Source organism: Lontra canadensis, unplaced genomic scaffold (assembly GCF_010015895.1).
Source record: "Lontra canadensis isolate GAN:19392208 unplaced genomic scaffold, GSC_riverotter_1.0 scaffold13, whole genome shotgun sequence".
Taxonomy (NCBI): Eukaryota; Metazoa; Chordata; class Mammalia; order Carnivora; family Mustelidae; genus Lontra; species Lontra canadensis.
The window spans coordinates 7,727,703-7,752,229 of record NW_022631007.1 but is presented as its reverse complement, the minus strand read 5'-3'; the positions used below and the strand labels follow the sequence as shown (position 1 = coordinate 7,752,229).

Below are 24,527 nucleotides of genomic sequence, written 5' to 3'. Positions count from 1 at the left end.
TGGAATTTTATTTGGGCTACAAGCACCACCGAGTCCCACCTATGTGTCAAATACTATGCATGTGTGCTGCTGTTATTACCAGTTGGAAGGACCCACTGTACTGTGTGGCCAACCGTTTTCTGAATGGAAATTGCCCAAAGTCGTCACTTCAGAGCATTTCAATTGCAGGGAAGGGAATTTGAAAAAAGTTACTCAATACCAACCGGTTCACCTTTGGGTCCTGGTGATCCTTTGATCCCGGGAGTTCCAGGAATTCCATCCAAGCCCCTTCTTCCAGGATGCCCTCTGAGCCCAGGGTCCCCTGGGGCACCCACTTCTCCCTCAGGCTGCAATGCTTCACCTTTTTCTCCTTTAAGTCCTGGATCCCCCGGAGCACCCAGGAATCCCTAGGGCAGTACAGAAATAAGGCTGCATTGCATTTAGGTAAAGCTGTTCTTGTGCCAATCTTACAAAAAAAAAAAAAAAATCAACTAGAATTTTTCAATTTTAATGAACATGGATTTTTTTTTTCAGACACTTTCTTTAGCCTACAGGTGTAATGTCAAGCTTTTTGGTTTTCTTTTCTCTCTATTTGTTTCCAACACTGGAAAAGAATACAGTCAGTAAATTTCAATGTAACACACAGTAATATTATTCAATATAATACAAACATCATCATAATTTAGATGATGTTAGAATGTTGGTAATTTTAACATGCATTATGGATAATTTGATTTATCTTTATATAACTTTCTGATTCACTGTAATAATCAGAATTTTAATTTGTGAAAGTTTATTTGGTATCATTTACATATCATAAGACGTATCTGTATACGAATACAATGATTTTTAGTAAATTTGTACACTTATGCCACAATCACCACAATCCAGAGTTAAAACATTTCCATCACTCCCCCAAGCTCCCTCAGATACATCTGCAGTCAGTGCCTGTTCTCAACCTCAGCCCCAGGCAACGACAGATCCGCCGTCTCTCTCCGACACAGCTTAAATGATTATAAATTCATTACTGATTCACTTATTCCTTCACACATCATTCATTCAATCATTTAATCAAGAATCTATCAAATGCTCTGATATTAAGTACTCTTTGCCAAGCACCAAAACTATGTGTGGCTCAACTGTATTTCCTGAGTGTGCTGTTTACCCAAATTAATACTAAAGCTTCCAACCCATGAAATCTTACTGGAGATCCTGGAAGACCCGCACTTCCCGGGGACCCTGGGCTTCCTTTAATGCCAGCTGCCCCTTGGCCTCCTGCAAAGCAGTAAATTATTAAATAGTCATTGAATGCCAGCTCCGAGTAGCCAGGGTAATGCAGTAAATGAAGAGAATAGGGTGTTTTCTTCTGAGGAAAAGAAAGACAATTTGTATCTTAAAACACAGAGTGCAGGGAGAGAATGGGAATACATAAGTGAATTAAGAGATGATGTAAAAAAAAAATTTTAAAAATCTTAACTTCCTAATTCTTGTCTTTATAATTTTAAGGAGAAACATTTATTTGTTTTGATCATAAAAGCAACATACGCACATTATAAAAAACAGATTTAGAAAGAAGAGAGTAAAAAAACATACACCTACCACCAGAGGACAATATTTGCTAAAATTTTCATGTATGTTATTCATAAAATTTTATATCCATAATGCACTGGACATATATATGGTATTTCGGAATCATCCACCAATAAATATCCATGTCAATAAATACATATCTATAGCTTCACTTAAATGGTTGCATGGCAGCATTTTGTGTGGGTCAGCCAACATTTATTCAGCTAACTGCTATTTGTAGAATTTAGATCGTTTTTCAACTTCAGCTGTAGTAAACAATGCTATGATAAATATCTAGGAATTCAGTGCTTCACACTTCTCCAATAAATTAAATTCCTAGAAGTGTAAGGGCAAGACAAAATTGACAAAAATTTTTCCAAGGCTTTGGATATTCATTGCCAAATTGCATTTTACTGTACAATTTTACACTTCCTATATGTATTTAAATATCTCTGTAAAGTTGATCCCTTTAGAGGGTCTTTTGGAAGGCTCTCAAGCCGATGTGTTAACAACTATATATTCAGATTTTATTTTTTTGCAAGATTTGAGTCAGGATATATTTTTTGATAGTCATCCAAACGGGTTTCCTGTTTATGTATCTTCTGTGAGCTCCACCTGTCGTATGCCGAATGTAGAGAAACCAAGGAAAATATGACACTGCTAGGGGGTCATCAACAGTGAGCTGACCACCCTGGGCTAGAGGTCCCTCAAGGGGAATGTAGGGAAATGATGATTGCTTTCCTTCTCTTCTTTCCCTCCCTCCATCTCTACACAGCTCCTTCCCTTCCTTTTAGGTTTTTGGTTTTGGTTGTTGTTGTTTTTTTTTTTTTTTTAAGATTTTATTTATTTATTTGTCAGAGAGAGAGAGAGAGAGCACAAGCAGGAGCAGCAACAGGCAGAGCCGGCAGAGGGAGAAGCAGGATTCCTGTTGAGCAGGGAGCCCGATGCAGGACTCAATCCGAGGATCCTGGGATCACAACCCAAGCCGAAGGCAGACGCTTAACCGAATGAGCCACCCAGGCATCCCCTAGTTTTTGTTTTAATAGAACATTTCACCCAGAGCCTTAGGCCCTGCATAGGAGCCGCGTGAGGAATAATCCCCCCTGCAACAGCCTTTGCCCCTTCTCTCCCTCCCCATCCTTCCTCTCAGGCCCATCTCAGGGAGTTAGGGGGCAGAGATTACAGAGTAGCTAAGGCATTTATGAAGGAGCAGGAAGGATTTGTGGATGACAAAGGACTCTGGCTGAGTGCGTGTCCTCTATTGGTGAACACGGTGCCACATTTAGCATTTCTTCTTTGGACTGACACCCAACCTCCTCGAAGACCCTGTGCCAATGCCAGTATCTACTTGACAGCATTAACATACAAATACCTCTTATCTGTGTTGCCAGGTAGACCTTTGGATTAACCCGCTTCCAAAGGAAACCCCTGGCACAGCAGTGAAAGGTTGCCAGCCTAGAGAGCAATGGTATGGCTCTGGAGGAGCACGTCTAGATTTGAGTACGGGCTTTAACACTTCTGAGCTGCCATCTTGTGTTTCAGCTTCCACATCTGTCAAATGGGGTTAATGACAGCACTGACCTCTAGAGTGGATGGGAGGAATAAGGCACGAAGGGAGGTACATACGTTCCCTAGAACAGTGCCAAGCACACACGCGCTCTGTGACTTGAGCTCTTGTTGGTTAATGACAGATCATTTGGTGACAGTGTCTACAGACCAAGGTGGTCAAAGCAGAATCGAGACTGCAGGTGACATCACATGAGAGGCCCTGAGTAGCCAGGAGAGTGGCACGAGGGGCAGAGGAACCCAACTAATGAGACTTTCTCTACCTCAGAGTTTCGTCTACAGCCAGTTCTGTGACTAAGGAAGGGGGAGGACGGAGGGCAGCTGGGATGTGAATCCTGGAGCCAACAGGTGGGGAGGAGGGTCCGGGTCTGTCATAAAGGTCGATGAGGGAAGTGACACGGGCTCTACTTAGCTCGCAGAATATTGGCCTCCGAGATGGGTTCTTCCCTCAAAAATGGAGTTAGTAGCAAATATTGAAAAAAATAAGATTTCAGATAAAAATCCTCATTTCTTTCTTCTCATGAAAAATTGGATGATTTATCAGGGTGCCTGGGTGGCTCAGTGGGTTAAAGCCTCTGCCTTCGGCTCAGGTCATGATCCCAGGGTCCTGGGATCAAGCCCTGCATCGGGTTTGTCTGCTCAGCAGGGAGCCTGCTTTCCCCCTCCTCTCTCTCTGCCTACTTGTGATCTCTGTCTGTCATATAAAATAAATTAAAATCTTTTAAAAAAAAAAGAAAGAAAAATTGGACGATTTATCAACACAGGGCCTAAAATGCTGCAAAGTAACAATAGGCTGGAGCTGGTGTGGGATGGCCCCCTCAGATGTGCCTCCCAGTTTACCAGAGTCCTCACCCCGCTATCGCCCCCCATTGGTGTGCTGATTTATTGCACTGGTATCCTCCTGAAGAATGAAATAGTGCATCTGCCCTTAGCTCTACCAAAAGTGAGGACCTTAAACAAACAGACTGAGGAGAGTTGTGTCTTTTAAGGAAAAAAAAAAAAAAAAAAAGAGAGAGCAAGCTTATTTTTTTTATGGAAGAAAAAAGTGGTCTGGGGGATGCGGGGGATGGCTGCCTCACCCCTCCTAGTTCCTACCCCTGGAGGACTCCAGTCTATAACTCATGGGGAACCCCATGGTTTGCTAGAATCAGCAAGTAAAATGGAACACAAGGATATGCCAGTTTTTGTGTTCTTTTGGCTTACTTGACAGAGTAAGTTGACAGAGTATGTGTTTGAAAATCTCTAAGTTCATGCTAACCACATCATGACATCCAGACTTCTGGTACATTTTTCACCACTCAGTGAACTGACTCTTTTGTACTTGAAAAAACCCTTGTGTGCAAAATGTCTATACCTGGGATTCCTTTTATGCCGTCCAACCCTGGCAGTCCTGGGAGGCCTGGGGGCCCTGGGATACAAGGACATTGTATACACAAGAGGCCAGGTTCCCCTGCAATGAGAGCACGGGTACGTTACTTGTAAACCCAAACAGAGTCTGCAGAAAGGCCAGATGCTGTCCAACCACACAGTCATTTATTACATTAAAATTGGGGAGGGTAGTGGAAAATCATCAATGACATTGTGCTATTAATAAAAAAAACCATTCATCTTGGGGCGCCTGGGTGGCTCAGTCAGTTAAGTATCTGCCTCTGACTCAGGTCAGGATCCTTGGATCCTAGGATCAAACCCCATATTGCATTGGGTTCCCTGCTTGACGGGGAGCCTGCTTTTCCATCTCCTTCTGCCCCTTCCCCCTGCTCATGCTCTTGCTCTCTCTCTCAAATAAATAAAATCTTTAAAAAAGTATTCATGTATTATATCAGCTTACTTTATCCATCCGACCTTCTTAATATTCTTAGAGGAAATCCTGAATCAAGAATAAAATATCTACTCTCTCAGTACCTCTCTCTTTCAGCAGGATAAAACTTATATTCTAGACATATCCCACAATTCATTGAATGGGTGCTAAATTGATTTGCAGATAAATGAATACTTTGAGGCAATTCTCTTGGAAAAGAAGCCATACCTGACTATAGTTTGGGATGATTATTGTTTTGAGGGGCAGAAGCAGTGAGAGGAATGATGGTGAGAGTGGCTTGCTTCCATAGAGCAACACCACTGATGAAACCAACCTTTGGGACCATCAGCTCCTGGGATTCCTGGAAACCCTATAAGGCCTGGGAATCCACCACTTCCAGGTGGACCTTTGCGAAAAACGATGTCACCTGTAAAAAAAACACCAAAGCTAGGGTTTTGTTTATGTGTTTTTTTTTATTCAATTAGTAAGTGTTTCCATAAGATATATTATTTTATATGCATTTCCCCCATATGTGTTTTGGAGGTTGCATCTTTTGAAGGTTATCTGCAATTGAAGATGAAGTGTTTTGACCAGCTTTTCTTTTCTCATTACACACATTTGATTTTTTTTTTTTTTAATTCCAGTGCAGTGATTCTTTGAAAGCTTGTTATCTGGTTAGTTCTCATCACAAAATCAACCCATGTTATTTTACTCAATTATTTCCAATTATTCCAAGATTATCCTTTTAGAATGTTTAGGCAAAGGATCATATCTCATTCTTCTGTTATTTCAAGTACACTGAATCTCCCTGATATATTGGAGATGCTTAATATATACTCCAGGGAAATGTTCTAACAGAGTATCATCCGTCTTCTTTGCATTACTTGTTCACATCAGTTGAGTTTGTCCTTTTTCAAGAAAGCTCTTCCCAGGTTTCCACATGTGTCAGCTACCATAATGTTACAACAAACAGCTAATGTTCTTAAACTCTTGTGTTCTATGACCAGATTTTTTAGTCTTGTCATTTCAAATCCAGGTTGAAGGCAATGCTGATAAAACTAAATATTTCAAAGCAATGCCTATAGAGGCTCCAAATTTCAGAGCAACAAGGTATCAATGGAGACATTTAATTGAGAAGGAACAGGGTATGGGTAATGTTGGCTTGACTCTGAAAGGAATGTGCATTTTGTGATCCAGTTTTCTGTGTTTTTAAGATGACTGGATAGTTATCTTTAAACAGTAAAACATAATGGCAGTTTTATACTTAAGGTAGACATAAATGTATACTTCTATATTTATACGTTCATATTTATTGGCACATTTTCATAGTCATTTTATACTTAATTCAACAAATATTTGAGTACCTACAATGTTCCACCCCTCAGTGTCACATGCTGGGCTTAAAACAGCAAAGAAGACACAATCCCTGACCTCAAGAATTTTGAGTCTTAGAGGGGAAACTGACAAAGACAGGCAACCCGAAAAACTCTACTACTGGGATAAGCTTGAGTGTTATAGGATGTGGGCTCAGTGAAAACCTTCTGCAGGACTTGAACTTGAAGCTGCCACTGGATAGACAGACAGGTGTTGCTTAGGTAAGAGAAGATAGGAAACCAGGGCCATCTCTAAGGGGAGAGATGCATGGTGTCTTGCAGAGGGAACTGTATTGCGACAGGCACGCAAGGTCCAGAGCCCAACGACAGTACTCATTAGCTCCAAGAGCTATGCACCTCAGGCCCCTTGTTGATAAAATGACCCAACTAAGCCTACATCTGGAAAAACACTTGGAGGACTAGAAATTGTTAAAATCCCCGACACAGTGAAAAGTTTTAGTTAAGTTTTATTTTGCTTTGTTTCTCACATAGGTTCACACCATAGCTTGATAGCTTTTGTTCTTGGACATTTTATCATTTTGTTAATGGAATGATTTCTTAAACAGACATTGGCCTGAAGGGAAGCTTTTATTTTTTTTAATTTTTTTTTTCAAATATTGCACAAAAAGCCAGACATTTAGCTGAATTATTTTACTAACACTAAGAGTTTTCCAGATTATTCTTCTGGATCTTTCAGGTTTATGATCACACTGTCTATAAATAATAAATCCCTGACACAACAGAAGATTCTTAAGGCTATTGGGGGGGGGGTGAGTATAAAACACAAGCCCTCCCAGGCACCTTCCAGAGATGTTTAAGAGACAAAGAGTGGCTCATATGTTCTGAGGTTCTGTGTACCTGTCAGCCAGCAGAGAATGGTAAGTGGCTCTGTGGGGGTCTGGAAAGGAGAGGACAGCTCCAGGAATTTCCCATCCTCTAGGCTGCAGCTCAGTGGTCTCTGACCCACCTTATCTGGCAGCATTGCGCCCATGGCCCTGGTGCATTTCCAGCTCACATCTCCTTGCCTTGGGTTTGCCTGCTGATGCCAGGGCACAGGACACCCTGGGAGCCATGCTAACAGAGGCTGGAAGTATGTATGTGTGTGTGAGTTTGTGTGTGTGTGTGTGTGTGTGTGTGTGTGCGCGCGCTTAGTCTGATCCTGTGAGATATATCTTCCACCCATGACTAATAGGAATCAGTGGATACATTCTTGCTTCTTGGTCCTCTGGGACAGATTGTCCTGAAATAAAGTTGTAGCTTCTAGGAAGATACTCTCCAGGGACCAGACAAGCAGTTGCAAAATTGACCAAGGTCAACCTGAAAACCGTCCCTCCCTCTCTGCTTCACTGTCCCTTGTCCCTGCCTCCCACTCCGCCCTCCGCGGGTGCTCAGGCTGAAGCTTTGCTGCACGAGCCAAGTCTTCATTCTGCCCAAGCTGCTTTCATAGATAGTTCATCAAATGAAACAGCAGCAGAAAAGATGGCCCGTAAGATCCACACACACAGCCGGCCAAGCTGCAAGTAAGGTTCATTGCCACTGATTTGCACCCATCTGTTATTGGGCAGTGTACACAATAGGGGCCCCGTTAGATATCTACCTGGTGGTCCTGGATATCCTGGCAACCCTATAGGTCCTGGCGAGCCAGGACAACCCGGGGGCCCGGGAGGCCCCACTGCATTCTTTCCTGGGGGCCCTCGTTCCCCTTTACTTCCTTTCACGCCTGGAGGTCCAGGGGCTCCTCTGAGGCCAGGCCTTGATGACCCTTGGAGAACAGAATCATGTTAGTGCATTTTAAATGTTTTCCTGATTCATATATATTACTTTTTTAATTGCAAAAAGTAACGAATTCTTATTAACAAAAGTTACACAATCGAGAGGTATAGAAAGTGTATAAAACAAAAAGAGAGTATCTTCCTTCCTTCCTTCATCTGAAGTCTTGTTAAACTACTACAGCACAGCAAAATCCAGAAAGTTCCAGTCCCATGAGGTACGATAGGGACTTATTTAGTACAAGGGACTGAAAGAGAGTTAGTAAGATAGGGACTTATTTAGTAAAAGGGACTGAAACAGAGTTTCAGTTGCACTGTTGTCTTTTTTGTTTAAAAGAACCTCATGAGAAATTCTCCGATATGTGCTGCTTTGTAGAATTTTTCATTAGCGACTAGAAGATACCTAATTTTCAGTGTTCAAAATGAGAAAGAGAGACTGTCCTACTGGACTTCATTCCTGCCAATCATCTTAGTTATAAAATAGCGTGGTGGGGAGGCCAGCATCTTCTGGGAGAGAAGCTTACCAGGTGGTACAAAGCCATTTCATCTGTCTCTCTTACGGTAACAAAGATGTGAGGAGAGGGCCAGTCTGGAATCCCTGAGTTGCAAACAGTTTAACTATAAAGAGGAAAGACCTCACCACCAAAGGGCTGAGAACCGGCAGGGGTAATATCTGATTATTTCTAATTATTGAACAAGGATTTTCCCTGTAAAAGCAAATCCCTCTGGCCTCTGTTTGAGAACTTTGTAATTTTTACTCACTGTCTTCCTAAAGAAGCCTGTTCATTACTTGGGGGGTGTGGTGGAGAGCAGCTCTTCCCTAATCTTTAACCAGACCTCTAAAATATCCTTTTGTATTCCAACTTCAAGAGATACCCATTGTTAACAATTTGCTGTATATTTTTCCATGCACATGCAAGTACACGTAATACCCATTTATTTTTTTTACAATGCGATTATAAAATACATACAGTTCTGCAACTGCTTAATTTCAATTCATTTTCAGAATTATGAAATAGTTTAAACATACCACAAGGCTTAAAGAAAAATGTAATCAACAGCAGGGCTTATTTATCAAATCTTTGCTATTCTTTTTAATCATTTCCTTTTAAAAATGACACATGACAGCACTGTAGTTATAATTAAAGCCACTGAGGTTAATCCTTGATTAAATGTCTTTGATCCTAGTCTTCCTCTCTCAAAAGGCAACCACTCCAGTGAGTCATGGATGTTTTTATAAAACATAAACATGTAAAAGTTTAATCTATGGGGTGCCTGGGTGGCTGAATTGGTTAAGCCACCTACTCTTGGTGTCAGCTTAGGTCATGATACTGGGGTTGTGGGATCAAGCCCCATGTAGGGATCCACACTCAACAGGGAGTCTGCTTGAGATTCTTTCCTCTGCCCCTCTCTTGGCTTGTGCGAGCTCTCTCTCTCACTCTCTCAAATAAATAATCTAAAAAAAAGTGTAATCTACGTACTTACACAACATATGATACACTATGAAAACTACCATTTTTAACCAAACTGATTAATATAAATTATTGTTTTCTACCTCTGTGCCTTTTCTGAGCTTCAAGGCTTCTGCAACTATACCAGTTATTGCCTTACACTTAGTTAAAACCACTGGGAAGTCAAAGAGCATCTCTAAGTGACTTTGTGTCAGCTTCCACTCCCTTTTCTGCTATGAGTTACAAACTTAACAATGAGGAAGCTAGGAACACTTTTAGATCAATTAATGAAGCATTTGTCTCCTGTAAGCAATGCAAACATGTTTCCTTTTTTTTTTTTTTTTAAAGATTTATTATATATTTACTGGAGAGAGAGAGCGAGCGAGCATGAGTGGGGGGAGGAGGAGAGGGAGAGGAAGAAGCAGGCTCCCTGCTGAGCAGAGAGCCTGATGTGGGGGTCCATCTCGGGACCTTGAGATCACTACCCGAGCCAAAGGCAGATGCTTAACCGACTGAGCCACCCAGGTATTCCTCGCCCCATGATTTTCCTTTTAAGACCATTTCTATTGGTGCCCCAAGAAACATGTACATACCAGCAATTCCAGGAACCCCAGGAGAGCCACGGGGACCTGCAAATCCATAACAGTAATTACTTAAGCATAAGGACGTACATACATCCCTCCCCCCCCCATTTTTGAAATCTTGGGTGACCATATTATCGCCATAATATATAATAGCATTATAATTATATAATATTTATTTGTATAATAAATATTATAATATATAATAAATATTTTCATACTTTTTCTTCCACTTTCACATAGATAACTATTAGAAAGCTTCACTTGTTTGGTCAAACCACAGAGAAGAAATTAGTCTGAGATGCTTAGCACTCAGAAGTGGATCATCCCACCTTCCCACCTTCAAACAATTCAGCGGACATCTGCTAGGAGCCTGCTCTGTGTTTGGCCCTCGGTGGGATGGGGCAGACGGGAGAACAGTGACCAGCTAGAACTGCCAGGGTCCTGTGGTTTGGCCTGGTGTTGCATCTCAGGTCACTTCCAGCTGTGACAGTGCAACAGGGTTCCAATTCTCTGATACTTGTGAGTGACTTAGAGTGAACATACCAGATTTAAAAAAAAAAAAACAAAAACAAATCTATGTTCGTGTCTGTACTTCTCTGTCCATTTATTTAAGAACACTGGGAACTTCTCCTCTTTTAAGTGAAATTCTCCTTTGAAATCTTATTTGTATCAATAATTGTCCTTAGTTCGGTGGTTCTTGGTCCTGCCTGCATACTAAAATCATCTAGAGAGTTTTTATAATCTACCAGTGCTCAGGGCCCCCCTCTAGATAGTTATGTCAGAATCCCAGGGATGGGACTTTGGCATGTCATTATTTAGAAGTTCCCAGGGATGCTGATGTGTGGCCACAGAGGAGAACTCTTGGCCTACACCTTTCTAATCTATCCAATGGGACGGCATCTGAGTAAATGTGACTCTGCTTCATGGTACCAGGAGTCAGAAAACCCAGGGTTCAGGCCCCTCTCGTCACTATTGTGTGGGTTTGCTCAAATTACAGTTTTTCAGGGTCCCCATTTTTTCTTTTGTACCCCACTGAGATTGCTGATTCTTCCCATTCCCTCCTCCTGCCCTCTGGCCACATTTGTGTTTTCTTGTCAGACTTGAACTTGATGCTTTCACACACAAAGGGAATTTAATTACCTTCTGTGGTAGAGCACCTATGAAATTTTCATATAAAGGTATGAAAATTAGGACACACCAATACTGCCACCCGTGAAAACTGGGAGACTTCCTTGTTGCCCCCATGCAAATTCTAGGTCTATAAGCACATTTGCTGTATGTTGCCCGGAAAGAAACACATGGAAATGGTCAGCAAATGCTTTAGGAAGAAATTTATTCTCACCTTGTGGGCCACGAGCTCCTTTAGGGCCTGGTGGGCCTGGAAGTCCTTCATCTCCTTTTTCCTGGTAGGCATCATAATATTCTGTCTTAAAGGAAAAAGAAACAAATAGAGAGACAGGATAGCTATTTATGGTGGGCTCACCAAACATAATACCTCAATGTCCCCCCTCAAACAAGAAATGGTATTTTCCCGAATTTGTAAGTTTATGTGTTGGCAGGAATAAAAAAGTCATGTATACATGATGGATAAATTTAAAGATCAAAGTTGATGATTCTGTTATCATGATATCATATATTTCATGGGCTTTCAGTGAGAAATGTATTTTATGATGGGAATGAGCCAGTTCACACCCTCACAGTTCCGTATGTATATATATACATCCATATTGAGATATGTGGGATACGTATACAGAAATTAAAGTTTCACAGGCAGTGACTCACCATTTTGACATAACAACTCTTGATTTTTTTTTATTATATTCTATTTCACTTTTTAAAAATGCTTGTCCTCATGGGCTAACTTTATTTCAGAGTATGTTGGGACCCACCCATCAAAAAATACTCTATTTTGATTATTTCTTTAAATTTAAGGATACCGCTGATTTGCAATAATAAGGAGGGTTATCATTTCTAACATGTTGGGTGGACCTACTGCTGGTCTCCTACACTGTCTGGTTCCTAAGTAGAACTTCCAAGGAAGTTACTAGAAGTGCTGAGTTATATAGAATGGAAACACACACAGCAAGCTAGGAATGCCAAGAATTTCTCTCACATGCAACTGGCAAGCAATTTCACTTAGAATTCAGTACATTTATCTTGAAGGAAAGAAAATGAACATAAAAGTTTTGGTGTTGTTTTTTCATATGCCGCACAGTACCAGTTTGTTCGGAGTGTTTAAAAAAGAGGTAACAAAAGTATTGTGGTTAATCAACTATGCATAAAATCACAAAAATAATTCATAATAGTAACAGTAATGATCATGTAATAATCATCACAAAACCTATAATGACATACGTGCCCCTGCCAACTGCTGGCTAAGTGTTTTCACAAAATGGCCCATTTCTTCTTTCCCACAACTCCATGAAAGTATTCTGGAACTACTTGCATCTGAATCATTGGCGTGTGTGAAGATGTGAATTTCCAGGACGTTCCTCAAGTTACTGAGTTAAATTGCTTAGCCAAAGGGGTCTGAGAACTGTGTTAGTAATGGAACCCCCCACCCCGACCCCATGACTCTTTTACCATCATGGACCTTTCTGTACAACTGGCTTAATCACAAATGCCAGCTCTGTTCAGCACACTGAATGTGAGAACTACTGTTTTTTTAAATTTTTTTTAAGTTTATTTTTTTAAGTGAGGGGACAGGGGAGGAGCTGAGAGAGAGGGAGACAGTGTCTTAAGCAGACTCTGAGCTCAGCACAGAGACTGACTGGGGGTCGATCTCATGACCCTGAGGTCTTGATCTGAGCTGAAACCAAGAGTCTGACCAACTGCACCACCCAGGTGCCCTGAGAACTACTGTCTTCTAAAGGCAGGAGAGAAGGGGATACCAGAATTCAGAGCTTGGGTCCCTTCTACTTATCTCCTTAAGCTATAGAGTCACAAAACAGAGAATATGACGGCTCGGCAGTGGAGCTGATGGACATCACACCCATGTCCATGCCAGAGAGAAGAGACTTCTTGCGGAGTTGGAGTTTGGGCAGGGGGCGATCACTGGTCTTCGCTGGCCCTGGTTGAGTTTCTGCTGCCTGGAAATGCAGGTTGTCATACCTGTGCCCAGCTGGAGTGGTGGGAGTGGACTCCCTCTCCCCTGGTTCCCCAGCTGGCTTCCAGTGCATCCCTCCTACTCTGCTCAAGGGCACAAGTCACCTTGGCCATGTCTGATTGGACGTAAGATTTCTTCCTTGCCACTGACCAGGGTGGGCATTTCATGCCTTCCAGAGACCAGATAGGACCAAATAGAAATAGAAATATTTGTCCATTGTCAAATGGACAAATAATGACGATAGCTATTTTCTTCCTTGGTTTGATAAAAAAGTGAATACCATAATCTCTATCTTAAGTTAATGAGAGACACTGATTCAAAATTTTCTTGATACTTTGAAGGACTTGATCAAATAGGACATGGATACTGTCTTTAGTTACACTTACTGGACCACGAAATCCTGGAGGGCCAATGTCCCCTTTCCACCCCTGTATTGAAAGACAGTTACAAATTATGAGTACATTAACCCAAAGTATTTATTTATTTGGTATGCTTAAAAAGCAAAATGCAGTTAAACAATAAATCAATGCTAAAAGTTATGCTATTTCCATGTCATGTACAAATCTCACTGATCACAATTCCAGTCAGCTTCTACCACACAGAGCAGGTTTTATATCTTTCTCACAAAACTGCCCTTTAGGTGTCTACGTAAACTTGTCACACCTCTCTTTTCCTCTTAATAAACATAACTAAGGTATTTTAATTGCAAACCTTGTACCTATTTTCAGGGCATGGTCTGGAAAGTGTGGACAAAAACCAAGCAGTTAAAAAGCCTAAGGATGGGATGTTAGAGAGGGGATCACCTTAATGCCGTCTTCACCCCGTAACCCAGGGAAGCCCCTGTTGCCTTTGGCTCCCTGTGGAAAAGAACAAAGAGAATGGGTCAGAAGACATACAAGTCATTTTCTTCTGTGGGAAGCAGGAACAGTTGGAGCTCTTTTTATTTATTTATTTATTTTTATTTTATTTTATTTTTTTTAAAGATTCCATTTATTTATTTGACAGAGAGAGATCACAAGTAGGCAGAGAGGCAGGCAGAGAGAGAGGGAGAAGCAGGCTCCCCGCTGAGCAGAGAGCCCAATATGGGGCTTGATCCCAGGACCCTGGGATCATGACCAGAGCCGAAGGCAGAGGCTTTAACCAACTGAGCCACCCAGGTGCCTCTGGAGCTCTTTTTAAAAAAAAATATATATATATATATATATTTATTTATTTATTTTAGAGAGGGCAAGAGAGAGAGAGCGAGCAGCTACACACCCACGAGTAGGGGAGAGGCAGAGTGAGAGGGAGAGAGAGACTCTTCAAGCAGACTCCCCACTGAGCATGAAGCCCAACTTGGGGCTCAATCCCATGACCTTGAGATCAAGGCCTGAGCCAAAATCAAGAGTCAGACACTTAAGCGACTGAGCCACCCAGGCACCCTGGATCTCCTTTTTGAAAAGAAAAAATAAGGTGTGCTCTGATGATCTCTCTTCACGGTGAGGATGTAACACTTCGATTCTCAAATACAGGTTTAAAAATCTATATGCTTTTGCTAACTTAGTAACTATTAGTAATTCCCCAAATCCTTCTTTATCTAATGGGACTGACATTTCAACAACATCAATGGGCCAAATATGTCTTTACCTCAGTGCCGGGGAAACCAGGGGCACCATCTTTGCCGGGTTTTCCCTAAAACAAAAAACAAAGCAAAAACACATAATTTAATAAATATGGATAACTTTAATAAATATGGAAAATGTAAATAATAAATGATCATCTCCTCTTGACCTTGGGCAAGAGAGTGTGACTGAAACTTCCCACCCATCTGTTAGAAGGAAAAACCATTAATCACAGAGCACACATGACCTTTTGCTGGGGAACGCAGAAGCCAGTCAGAATAGAAAATTAGGGAAGACCAACGGAAGAAAGGTTGGGAATTAAGATTAGCTGAGCTTAAACGAGTTTGATACTGCCCATCCCAGCTTGGAAGAAAAATTGAAAAAGCAGAGAAATGGACAAAAAGACCTAGAAAGAGTTCACTGTCAAATTATTTATTTGAAATGTTGGCAATTCCCTGATCCGCCCATGTGCCGATATTTGAACACATTTGTAAAGGTGTATGGCAGTGTCCCAAACAGACAGGGGTTTTGGGTGAACTATTAACAAAGTCTACCTTCTGTGATAGGATTCAATATCATATTGACTGAACACTTTTTCTTAGGAAAAAGTATTTTTCTCAATGTATAATCTTTAGAGTCTTTAGACAATATATGTGTTTAAATCTTTCTAAAATAGAGCTGGGTGTGTGAGTGGACCCCCGTTGCCTCTGTCTCCCCAGCTCCCATGTCACAGTGTGCCTCATCGTCTTTGGGGATCTGCCCTTCCCTCACTGTGTGGGTCTGATGGGACTGTTGGGTCACATTACGCCCCACCACTCTGGCCTGGCCAATCCGGAAACTTTCTCTCCTGGCCACAGTCACCTCTCCAGGGTGAGAGCTAGGAGCACTCTGGATCAATTAGAGCGATTCTCTGGGGTGTTATTAGTGGATACAGGGAGACACACTTTCTTCTTGGAGGCCATTAACCTGAAGCTGTGTGCTGCTACTTCCTGCTATTTCTTCCCATTGCTGCCGACGTGGAAGATCAATGTCAAAGGAGACCACGAGGTCAATACACAGAGGAGGAGAAACGATAGGGAGAGTACTGCCCATCTTGTTTCAGGCTCTGAAGTCCTCGAAGGCTGTTTGAGCCTTGAACTCCTCAGATACTTGAAAAAATAGGTTTCATTTCCTAAATCTTTGAAAAAATGTACAAAAAATCTAAGCTAGTTTGAATTGGGCATCTTACACTTGCCTCCTAAAGAGATCTGAGCATTGACTGATACAGGTTGTACATGACACTGAATTTCCAAATTTACCTGTGGGCCAGGTTCTCCAGGAGCACCCTTTTGAGATCCATAAGATTCTCCAGGAGGTCCCTGTAATTAATAAGAGTTATGTCAAATTTTATGAATTGATTTTTTGACTCACCCTCGATTGTCATTAAGTTGTTCCTTCTGCTTATTCTGTTATATTTTAAAAATGTTCCAATGGTGGGTCATCTCATGTATAAGCATTCATTTAAAAACAGATGCAAAATGAGGGTTTTGGAGGGAAGGGGGTTGGGAAGGGGGGTTGGGCGAGCCTGGTGGTGGGTACTAAGGAGGGCACGTATTGCATGGAGCACTGGGTATGGTGCATAAACAATGAATCTTGGAACACTGAAAAATAAAATAAAATAAAATGAAATGACAATAAAAAAATAAAAACAGATGGTAAAATAGCAGATGCTGAAGATAAATCATAAGATGGGAGACAGTGGTTGGGTATACAACCGTGCAGGGATTTCGGCTAGAAGAGGCTATGAAATGATTCTAGTATATTCTGTGATGTCTGTGCTGAAATATCATCATGCTTTAACTAGCATTAAGATTTAAAAGGAGATCATACATCAAAATCCACACTAAGGTTCTACTTCATGTTTCAAGGAAACAGTATGACTCTGAATAACCTACCGAGGGTCCAGGAGGTCCAGATTTCCCCATGGCTCCCTTGTCTCCCTTCTCCCCTTTGAGGTTCTGCCACAAAAACAATTTAAAGTCATTACACACAGATCAAACAAAAATAATTCCACTTCTACTTGAAAATTTTCTCTGTTCAACGAACTGTATCTACAAACTACTTACAAACCTCCTGTTAACATGACAGACTATCATTTTTCATATTCCAAATTTTATACTTGTGAACCCATTAAAACCATACTTAAACTTTTGTTGTTTTAAAGAAAGCACCTTTTGGATCAAACTATGTTAAACCAACTTAATTCCTGAATCTTTTTTCAATAAGGACATTCAAATCATTCCCAACATATCTTATTTTCATTTTTAATATACAGAAATTATTTTCACTGGGATCAATTAGTTTCTGAGCATGTGTTATGAGGCTTTGATTGCTTTAGTCAGGTTTGTTTGTGTTCTTATCACATTTCATTGACTGTATTTTCCCCAGTGTGAGTCTCCTCTTGGAGCATCATTTTTTTCAAACTCAAAAATTGTCCCCTGGGTCAAATCTTCCAGATCTAGATTTTCATCAAGATAAGATTTTTTTTTCTTTCCATTTCTGGCCAATGAAATTTTAGACTTCTCTAATTTTTTTTGTTGTTGTTGTTGATTACCTCTGAGAAGTTTAGCTTTTCTCCTTAGGTCAATTTTTTCCAGTCTTCAATGAGAATTATTATTTTGGTCATATCAAATTTCACCATGTTTTGTTTTAACTCTTCTCAGTTTTGTTTTGATAATTTTTACCATTAAAAATTAATTGTATTGGAGAGTAAGGGCTAGAGGGTTTATATTTTAGGAGATGAAAATGTTCTAAAATTGCATGTGGTAATAGTTGTACAACCCCATGAATACACTGAAAGCACTGAAATATGCAACAAATAAGTGAGCTTTGTGGTATATAAATTATATCTGAATTATGTTGTAAAAATTAATTATAACTAAAACCCATGAATTTTATTTTTTAAAACAGTGAATTAGATGGTATGGGAATTATATTTTAATCTAGCTATTATTAAAAAATCAGAAGTTTAAAGAGGAAGGTTTATGTTTATTTCTTAGTTAATCAACAGGAAAAATGTTAGTTAACCCCTTACTTCCCATCCCCTCTTCTCCCAGACATTCAGGATCAACCTTGTGTCTAGGTTTGGGGTATTATATTATGATTCACTTTTTCTGAGCATTCATTCAGTTCTATATCCTGGTCCTTCTAGCTACCCTAGAGTAGGAACAAAAAAGCAAATGTTCATTTTGAAAAACAGGATCACAATGTCATTGGAGAGGAATGCAGGCCACATTGCCCTTGGGGACATAATGGCAGGTAAAAATGTCCCATTTGATTTTCACACTATTCCAGTAATATCTTTAGGTCATTACTGTCTGGCTGGATCAGAGCCATACACCTATTTTGTTATCATTTTTTCAAAAATACTCACCGAATCCCCATCTGAGTTAGGAACAATGTGGGGGTGGTGAGGATAAAAGGTGAGCAAAATTAGATCCAGGCTCTACCTTCTAGAATCGTGGAAGTTGCTAGCGTCTAATCTTGCCTCAGATCTCTGTCTTATGTTTTCTGGTTCTCAAGTAAAAGATGGAGAAAAAATAAAATCCAGAGGCTGAGGCTGGCTGAGAGGGCTCAGAGGGCAAAACTTATAAAAGAGGTAAGGGAGGGGCACCCGGGTGGCTCAGTGGGTTAAGCCTCTGCCTTCGGCTCTGGTCATGATCTCAGTGTTCTGGGATGGAGCCCCGCATCAGGCTCTCTGTTCAGCAGGGAGCCTGCTTCCCCCTCTCTCTCTGCCTGCCTCTCTGCCTACTCGTGATCTCTCTCTCTCTGTCAAATAAATAAATAATAAAATCTTTAAAAAAAAAAAAAAAGGAGGTAAGGGATCATGGGGACCTCCCCCCAGAAGTGAGAACACACAACCCGTGTAATAAAATGGAAGAGTTACCGTTCTGTTATCCGGGCCGGTTAGTGTCACAATAACCGTTCCTGGTGGTCCAGGGGGTCCTGTTAATCCTTTTACACCCTAAAAACAAACACACTCAGGAACGCGAAACCAAAGAACATCACCTCGGTTTTTGGAGAGCTAGATTTTCCCCTTTGGTTCTTAGGTAAGAAGATATCGCAAATGACAAAGCAAACACGTTTGTTCCAGTGTCACTTACAGACTAAGAAGTGCAGGATGATTGCTATGAAATTTAAAATGTCTTGCCCATTAATAAACCACAATATTTGAATTACCTGCTCTCCTTTTTGTCCTATCACATTATCGCCCATGTGACCCTGTAAAAAAAGAAAACATTAAATTATTTTTTTAAAAATGGATATGAGGCATCTAAACCCACTGATGTTCCTTCCAATGTTTGTAATGGAACGTTTGTCTTTTAATGGTGATGTCAGTGTTACAAAAATTACTTTACCTATTTCTTGGAGGAGAGAGGCAATATGTTTCTGAGATCACAAACTGCAGAGGGCTTAAGGGATTACTTCACAAGGCGAAGGAGGACATGACGTGGGGTGGGATGGGGAAGAGAAACCAGCTTGGAGAACGTTTTCCTGGCTCAGACACTGGCTGGTTATCTAACTTTCTGATGCCCTAGTTTTCTCATCTTAAAGATAAGAGGGAAGGATGACTGAACTTCTGGATTCCGAAATTCAAAAGTTGAAGGAGGCTAAGAAAACATTTGAGGCTATCTCCCTTCACTAGTCATTTAGTGAATCCAGCTAAGTCTAATGTGAATAGTCTGTCTCGCTGTAACAATGGCTAATCTATCATTTCAACCAATGCCTCCTTGCTATTTTTTTTAACTATTTATTTAAATCTTGTTAGTTACCATACAGTGCAACACTGGTTTCTGGAGTAGAGGTCAATGATTTATCACTTCCATACTACATCCCGTGCTCATCACAAGTGCCTCCTGGCTTTTCTGCTCTTGAGTATATAGATCTTTCCCCTATTAGCCCACAAGCTACAGGAAAAAAGCTCAAGATAAGGAATCAAAACACTTTAAATCTCAGCTCTGTCATTTACAATCTAGTTGTCCACTCAAATAATGATATAATAATTGTGGAAACACCTTGGCAAGTTCCCTGCACACCAAGTCTAGCTGTAGTGAGCAAGAACTACTACTGCGTGAGGACTAATTTCCTGGGGGGCTCAACCTCACTCAACACTTTCCTACCTAGTTAATGGAGGGGCTCAGAATAAGCCACTCCAAAATATATCACTTTGGCATAAGAATTATTTTGAGCTCAAGACAACTGAGTAACAGCAAATGGAGAAAAGGTTCTCCACCCTCCTCCATTTGCCCAAGGGCAGGGTTTGGGGAAGATGTCCCCCAGCTCTTCTTCTATACCAGGAAGAGGAGACAACTCTTACCACTGGAGCCAGCACTGACTGAAATCTTCAACAAATCTTACTGAATATCTTACTGAAATCTTACTGAAATAACCCTCATCTCCCATTAGTTTCCCCCATGTATTTACCTTCCTGCAATTTACTGCCCCTACCAGCTCGAAACCTTTTTCCTTTGTCTTGTCACTCCTCCGCAAATTTTTATCATCCTTTGTTAATATGGTACATACGCCTCTGGACCTGACAGCCTCTTTGGGGTTTTTATTTCATTTCTGTGAGGCCCCCACATGCATATGAAATAAACCTTCTTCTTCTGTTAATAGGTCTTTTTTCAATTCCATTTGCACATCCCCACTCAGGACCTAAGAGGATAGAGAAAAAGTTTTTCCTCCCCAACACTAGCAATTAGTCTTTATGAAAAAGACATGCAGGACCCTGCTTAATGAGTACATGAATATTCACCCTTCGTTTACTAGCATTAAGATCAGGTTGGCGTTGGGAAACAGTCCACTACAAAAGTTTATAGGATAAAGTGTTGGGTGATCGGTAGGATTATCGGAAATGGGAAATCTATGGACTTGCCCTGTCCTGATAGGGAGCTCCTTATAACTGAATTATCTAGGATCAAGTTACTAAGTCCAGGGAGAAGAGAGTGAAAGGTACAGAGCTGCTTGTCCTGTTCCCTTCCCTGCCAGGGATCCTGTGGCTTCTAGAGAAGAACCAGGATGTAACCACATGTCCAATCAGACCAGGTTTGTCTTTTAGCTCATTTTCGGTGTTCTGGCTGTTGTGATATATGAACCATAATCTACCTTAGGTCCTGGAGGTCCCATGGGTCCTGGAAAGCCCTAGAAAAATGCACAAGTTAAAATTACAGCAAACAATGTGCCAAGATGAAAACTCTGTGTAAAGTTTTCACTATAATGAGTTTATTAGGTTACAGGGTCTAGAGTAGTGATGATTTCATACTCACTAAGAATCCTGGAGGGCCAGGTGGGCCAACAGGACCCGGAAAGCCTGGAAGGCCTGGCAAACCCTATAAATTAAAAGAAGAATAGAGTTAAGCTTGAATTTACTTCTCATCTAAGAACAATGTCCATTAATTAAATCCATTAAAATATTTTAGTGAAGTCTGGGGAACATGATGCCTCTCATTTATGGCTGCAGTTAATTACAAAAAAAGTAAAGAAAAACGTGCCTAAAAGCATGTTGCCATGTATAACAAGATGCCAGGAACATGCTGATGGGAACATTTCCAGAATTATTTTAGAGCTTTTTAAAAATTTTTAAAATTTTGCTTTTCTGTCTATCTCTCTTTCTGTCTCACTGTCTCCCTCAGCCAAGCAAGCTCCTCCGGTAGGGCCCTCTGCCTGCTCTCCTTCTGCCTACAGTCCACTTTCCCCAGACATCTTTAGGACTCACTCATATCCTCTCCCTTTTCTTATTTTCACTCAAATGTCATCCTTTACCCGTCCATCCAATCTAAAGCCATACCCCTTCTTCCAACCTGGACACTTCCTCTCTCCTGCCCCTGCATTATTTACCACCTTGGCATTTCCTGCAATTTAACACACCATGCACTTTACTAATTTACTAATTTACATCTTTTCTGGTTTCCACTACTAGAATGTCAGCTTTATGAGGACAAGAATTTTTTTTTTGAACTCTTTTTTGGCTTATTTGTACACCATGCTATCTCTAGAGCCTAGAGCAGCTGCTTACACATAATCAGGATGTAATAAATATTTCTTGTATAGATGACGGTTACCCTGCTCTGTCTTCATCAGCAGTATGCTGCCATACCTAGCCAACACTCCATGCACATCTAAGGGACACATCAGTGTCCCAGATTGCTGCTATCTCTTCTTACTGGATCCCTTTCCTTCAGCATCCCACCCCGTAAATGTTTCCTAAGCAAGAAAAATCAAGTCCTATCATTTCTGCATCTTTCCTCAGTAAAGGCTCCTAACTGCATCATTGTTCCATTTTGTGGTTCACTGTCAGTTGGCATGGCTCACCATCAGGGGGTTCAATACCCTAAACTCAAACTCTGTGATTCACTTAGACACATTTCCAGAAATTTCCACATATACTTCTGAACTAGGTTAAAATATTTCTGGTTAATTAACCTGGAAGTTACTCCCTATGCCTTAGGTCTATCAAGAGACCCTTTGAATCTCAAAGTAAAGCATACACAGTCCCCAAATAACCGTGTCTCTTCCTATCCATTAGGGATCACGCTCAGATCTACATACATCTAGATCAGAAAGTAAACCTTTCAACAGGAGAAGATGCATTTAAATAAATTCCATTTACTTACTGTCATGCAAACTTGGAAATAGGGCTGTTATTTAACATTATAGTTTTAAATGATATTCCATGTATGGTACAAACCTATCCTTGATTTCAACAAATACGGAATAAGTGGAGCATAACTATTCCTTGAAGATTCCTCCTTAGGTTTAGGAAAGCCTGGGTAATTGAGATTTAAGCAGAGATTAAAAGACTTAGGCGCAATATCATCCTTTTATATTAGTTTCATGGAGTTTCGTATGAGGTGAATGTTTTAGAATGAAATGAAGTCAATATGTCAACAGAAGAAATATGTCTATTTCACATGTTCTTGTGGTTGTCAGGGGTGGGGATGGGGGACGGTGAAATGGGTGAAGGGGGTCAAAGATAGAAACCTCCTGTTAGAAATAAATAAGTCTCAGGGATATAAGGTACAGCATAGTGACTGTAGGTAACAACACTGTACTCCAGATTTGAAAGTTGCTAAGAAAGTAAAGTTCTCATCACAAGAAAAAAAGAGTATTCATCACTGTGGTGATGGAGATTAACTAGACTTATCGTGGGGTTGTTCCACAATATGTGCTAACATCTAATCATTACCCTGCACCTCTGAAACTAATATAATGTCATATGTCAATTATACCTCAATAAAAAAAGAAAACAAAACAAAAAAGAAAACAGAAAACAAACCATAAAAATGTTCCTGAGACAGTGAGAAAGAGATTTAGGGGAAAACAGAGAAGGAGAGACAGACAAATACAGAGTCACTGAGATACAGAGAGAAGAGAAAAAGGAGAAGGACAGACAGACAGACAGGGACCGAGAGCCAGAGCTAGAGGACTGAGAATATCGAGACCTTCTCTAACAGGTGATACCTGGAATCCCGGAACTCCTGGAAACCCAGGGTCACCTCTTCCATCAAGTTCTATATCTTCTGCAGCAGGGGCACCCTTGAAAATGAAGAACTTCATTAAACATAATCATAAACATAAACATATTTTCAAAACTCCTTTAAATGCTTCTTCAAACTCCTACTACCTCAAGGACAGAAGTGCTTTTCAGGATATATCCTTAGAGAAATGATTTAGGATTATGTATTTACTCCATTTTGAAGAAATAAAAGATTTTTCTGTATCCTAAAATTGACAATTTACTACAGAAGGAAGAAAGACACAAGGATGAGAAACATTTCTCAAGATACCAAAATTAGTGGCAACTCCTGACCTAGAAGGTGGGGCCCTCAGGCTGAGGTGAATTCTCTTCTCCTAGACTCTATTCCCTTAAAGAATTTTATAAACATTGTATCCCTTAAGAGATATGTATGACAAGAGCTAAAAGAAGTTGCTGAATAGGAATAAATATCGTATCCAATTTTTAGTTGGTTTCTGAATTAATTGTCAAACCTGATTTGTAATTATTTACATCTCATTATTTAATAGCAGTCCTTTCATATGTACACTTAGAGATAATAATATGCCACACTTGACTTACCTTTTCTCCTTTCAAACCAATAGCACCCTAAAAAAAGGAAACCAAATACATAACATCACTGCTTTGTCCTTGCTGCTATTCTGCTCCCTCTCCCACTGTCTACTTCACTGTTTTTTAGATTTTTTTAATTTAAATTCATTCATTAACACATAATGTATCATTACTTTCAGAGGTAGAGGTCAGTGATTCATCAGCCTTATATAACCCCCAGTGCTCATTATATCATGGTCCCTCCTTAATATTCATCACCCAGTGACCCCATCCCCTCACCCCCTCCCTTCCAGCAACCCTGTTTGTCACCTACGATTCAGCCGTCTCTTGCAGTTTGTCTCTCTCTCTGATTTCATCTTGTTTTATTTTTCCTTGCCTTCTCCTATGCTCCTCTGTTTTGCTTCTTAAACTCCACATATTAGTGAGATCATATGATAAATCTTTCTCTAATTGACTTATTTCACTTAGCATAATACTAGTTCCAACCATATCACTGCAAATGGCAAGATTTCATTTTTTGATGGCTGAGTAGTATTCCATCGCATATATATTCCCACTGCTTTTTAAACATGCTTGAGTTTCTTTCATTTAAACAGACAAAATCTCCCCCCACCAGTCTCTCTTT

The 24,527-nt window shown here is 40.5% G+C and overlaps 1 protein-coding gene across 1 annotated transcript in view; it reads right to left on the bottom strand.

Annotated features, from left to right (window-relative positions):
* COL4A3 (collagen type IV alpha 3 chain) overlaps positions 1-24,527 on the bottom strand; it is a 125,818-nt gene that overhangs the window by 31,012 nt on the left and 70,279 nt on the right. Inside the window, exons 8-25 of the mRNA XM_032857373.1 lie at positions 23,912-23,938; positions 23,296-23,370; positions 21,102-21,164; positions 20,941-20,976; positions 19,015-19,056; positions 18,722-18,799; positions 16,731-16,793; positions 16,095-16,154; positions 14,822-14,866; positions 13,999-14,052; positions 13,582-13,623; positions 11,432-11,516; positions 10,099-10,134; positions 7,883-8,047; positions 5,247-5,339; positions 4,469-4,564; positions 1,184-1,254; positions 204-386 (exon numbers count right to left, since the gene is read on the bottom strand). Coding sequence (XP_032713264.1) covers positions 204-386; positions 1,184-1,254; positions 4,469-4,564; positions 5,247-5,339; positions 7,883-8,047; positions 10,099-10,134; positions 11,432-11,516; positions 13,582-13,623; positions 13,999-14,052; positions 14,822-14,866; positions 16,095-16,154; positions 16,731-16,793; positions 18,722-18,799; positions 19,015-19,056; positions 20,941-20,976; positions 21,102-21,164; positions 23,296-23,370; positions 23,912-23,938 — 1,314 coding nt within the window. The remainder of the gene's footprint in view (positions 1-203; positions 387-1,183; positions 1,255-4,468; positions 4,565-5,246; positions 5,340-7,882; positions 8,048-10,098; positions 10,135-11,431; positions 11,517-13,581; positions 13,624-13,998; positions 14,053-14,821; positions 14,867-16,094; positions 16,155-16,730; positions 16,794-18,721; positions 18,800-19,014; positions 19,057-20,940; positions 20,977-21,101; positions 21,165-23,295; positions 23,371-23,911; positions 23,939-24,527) is intronic.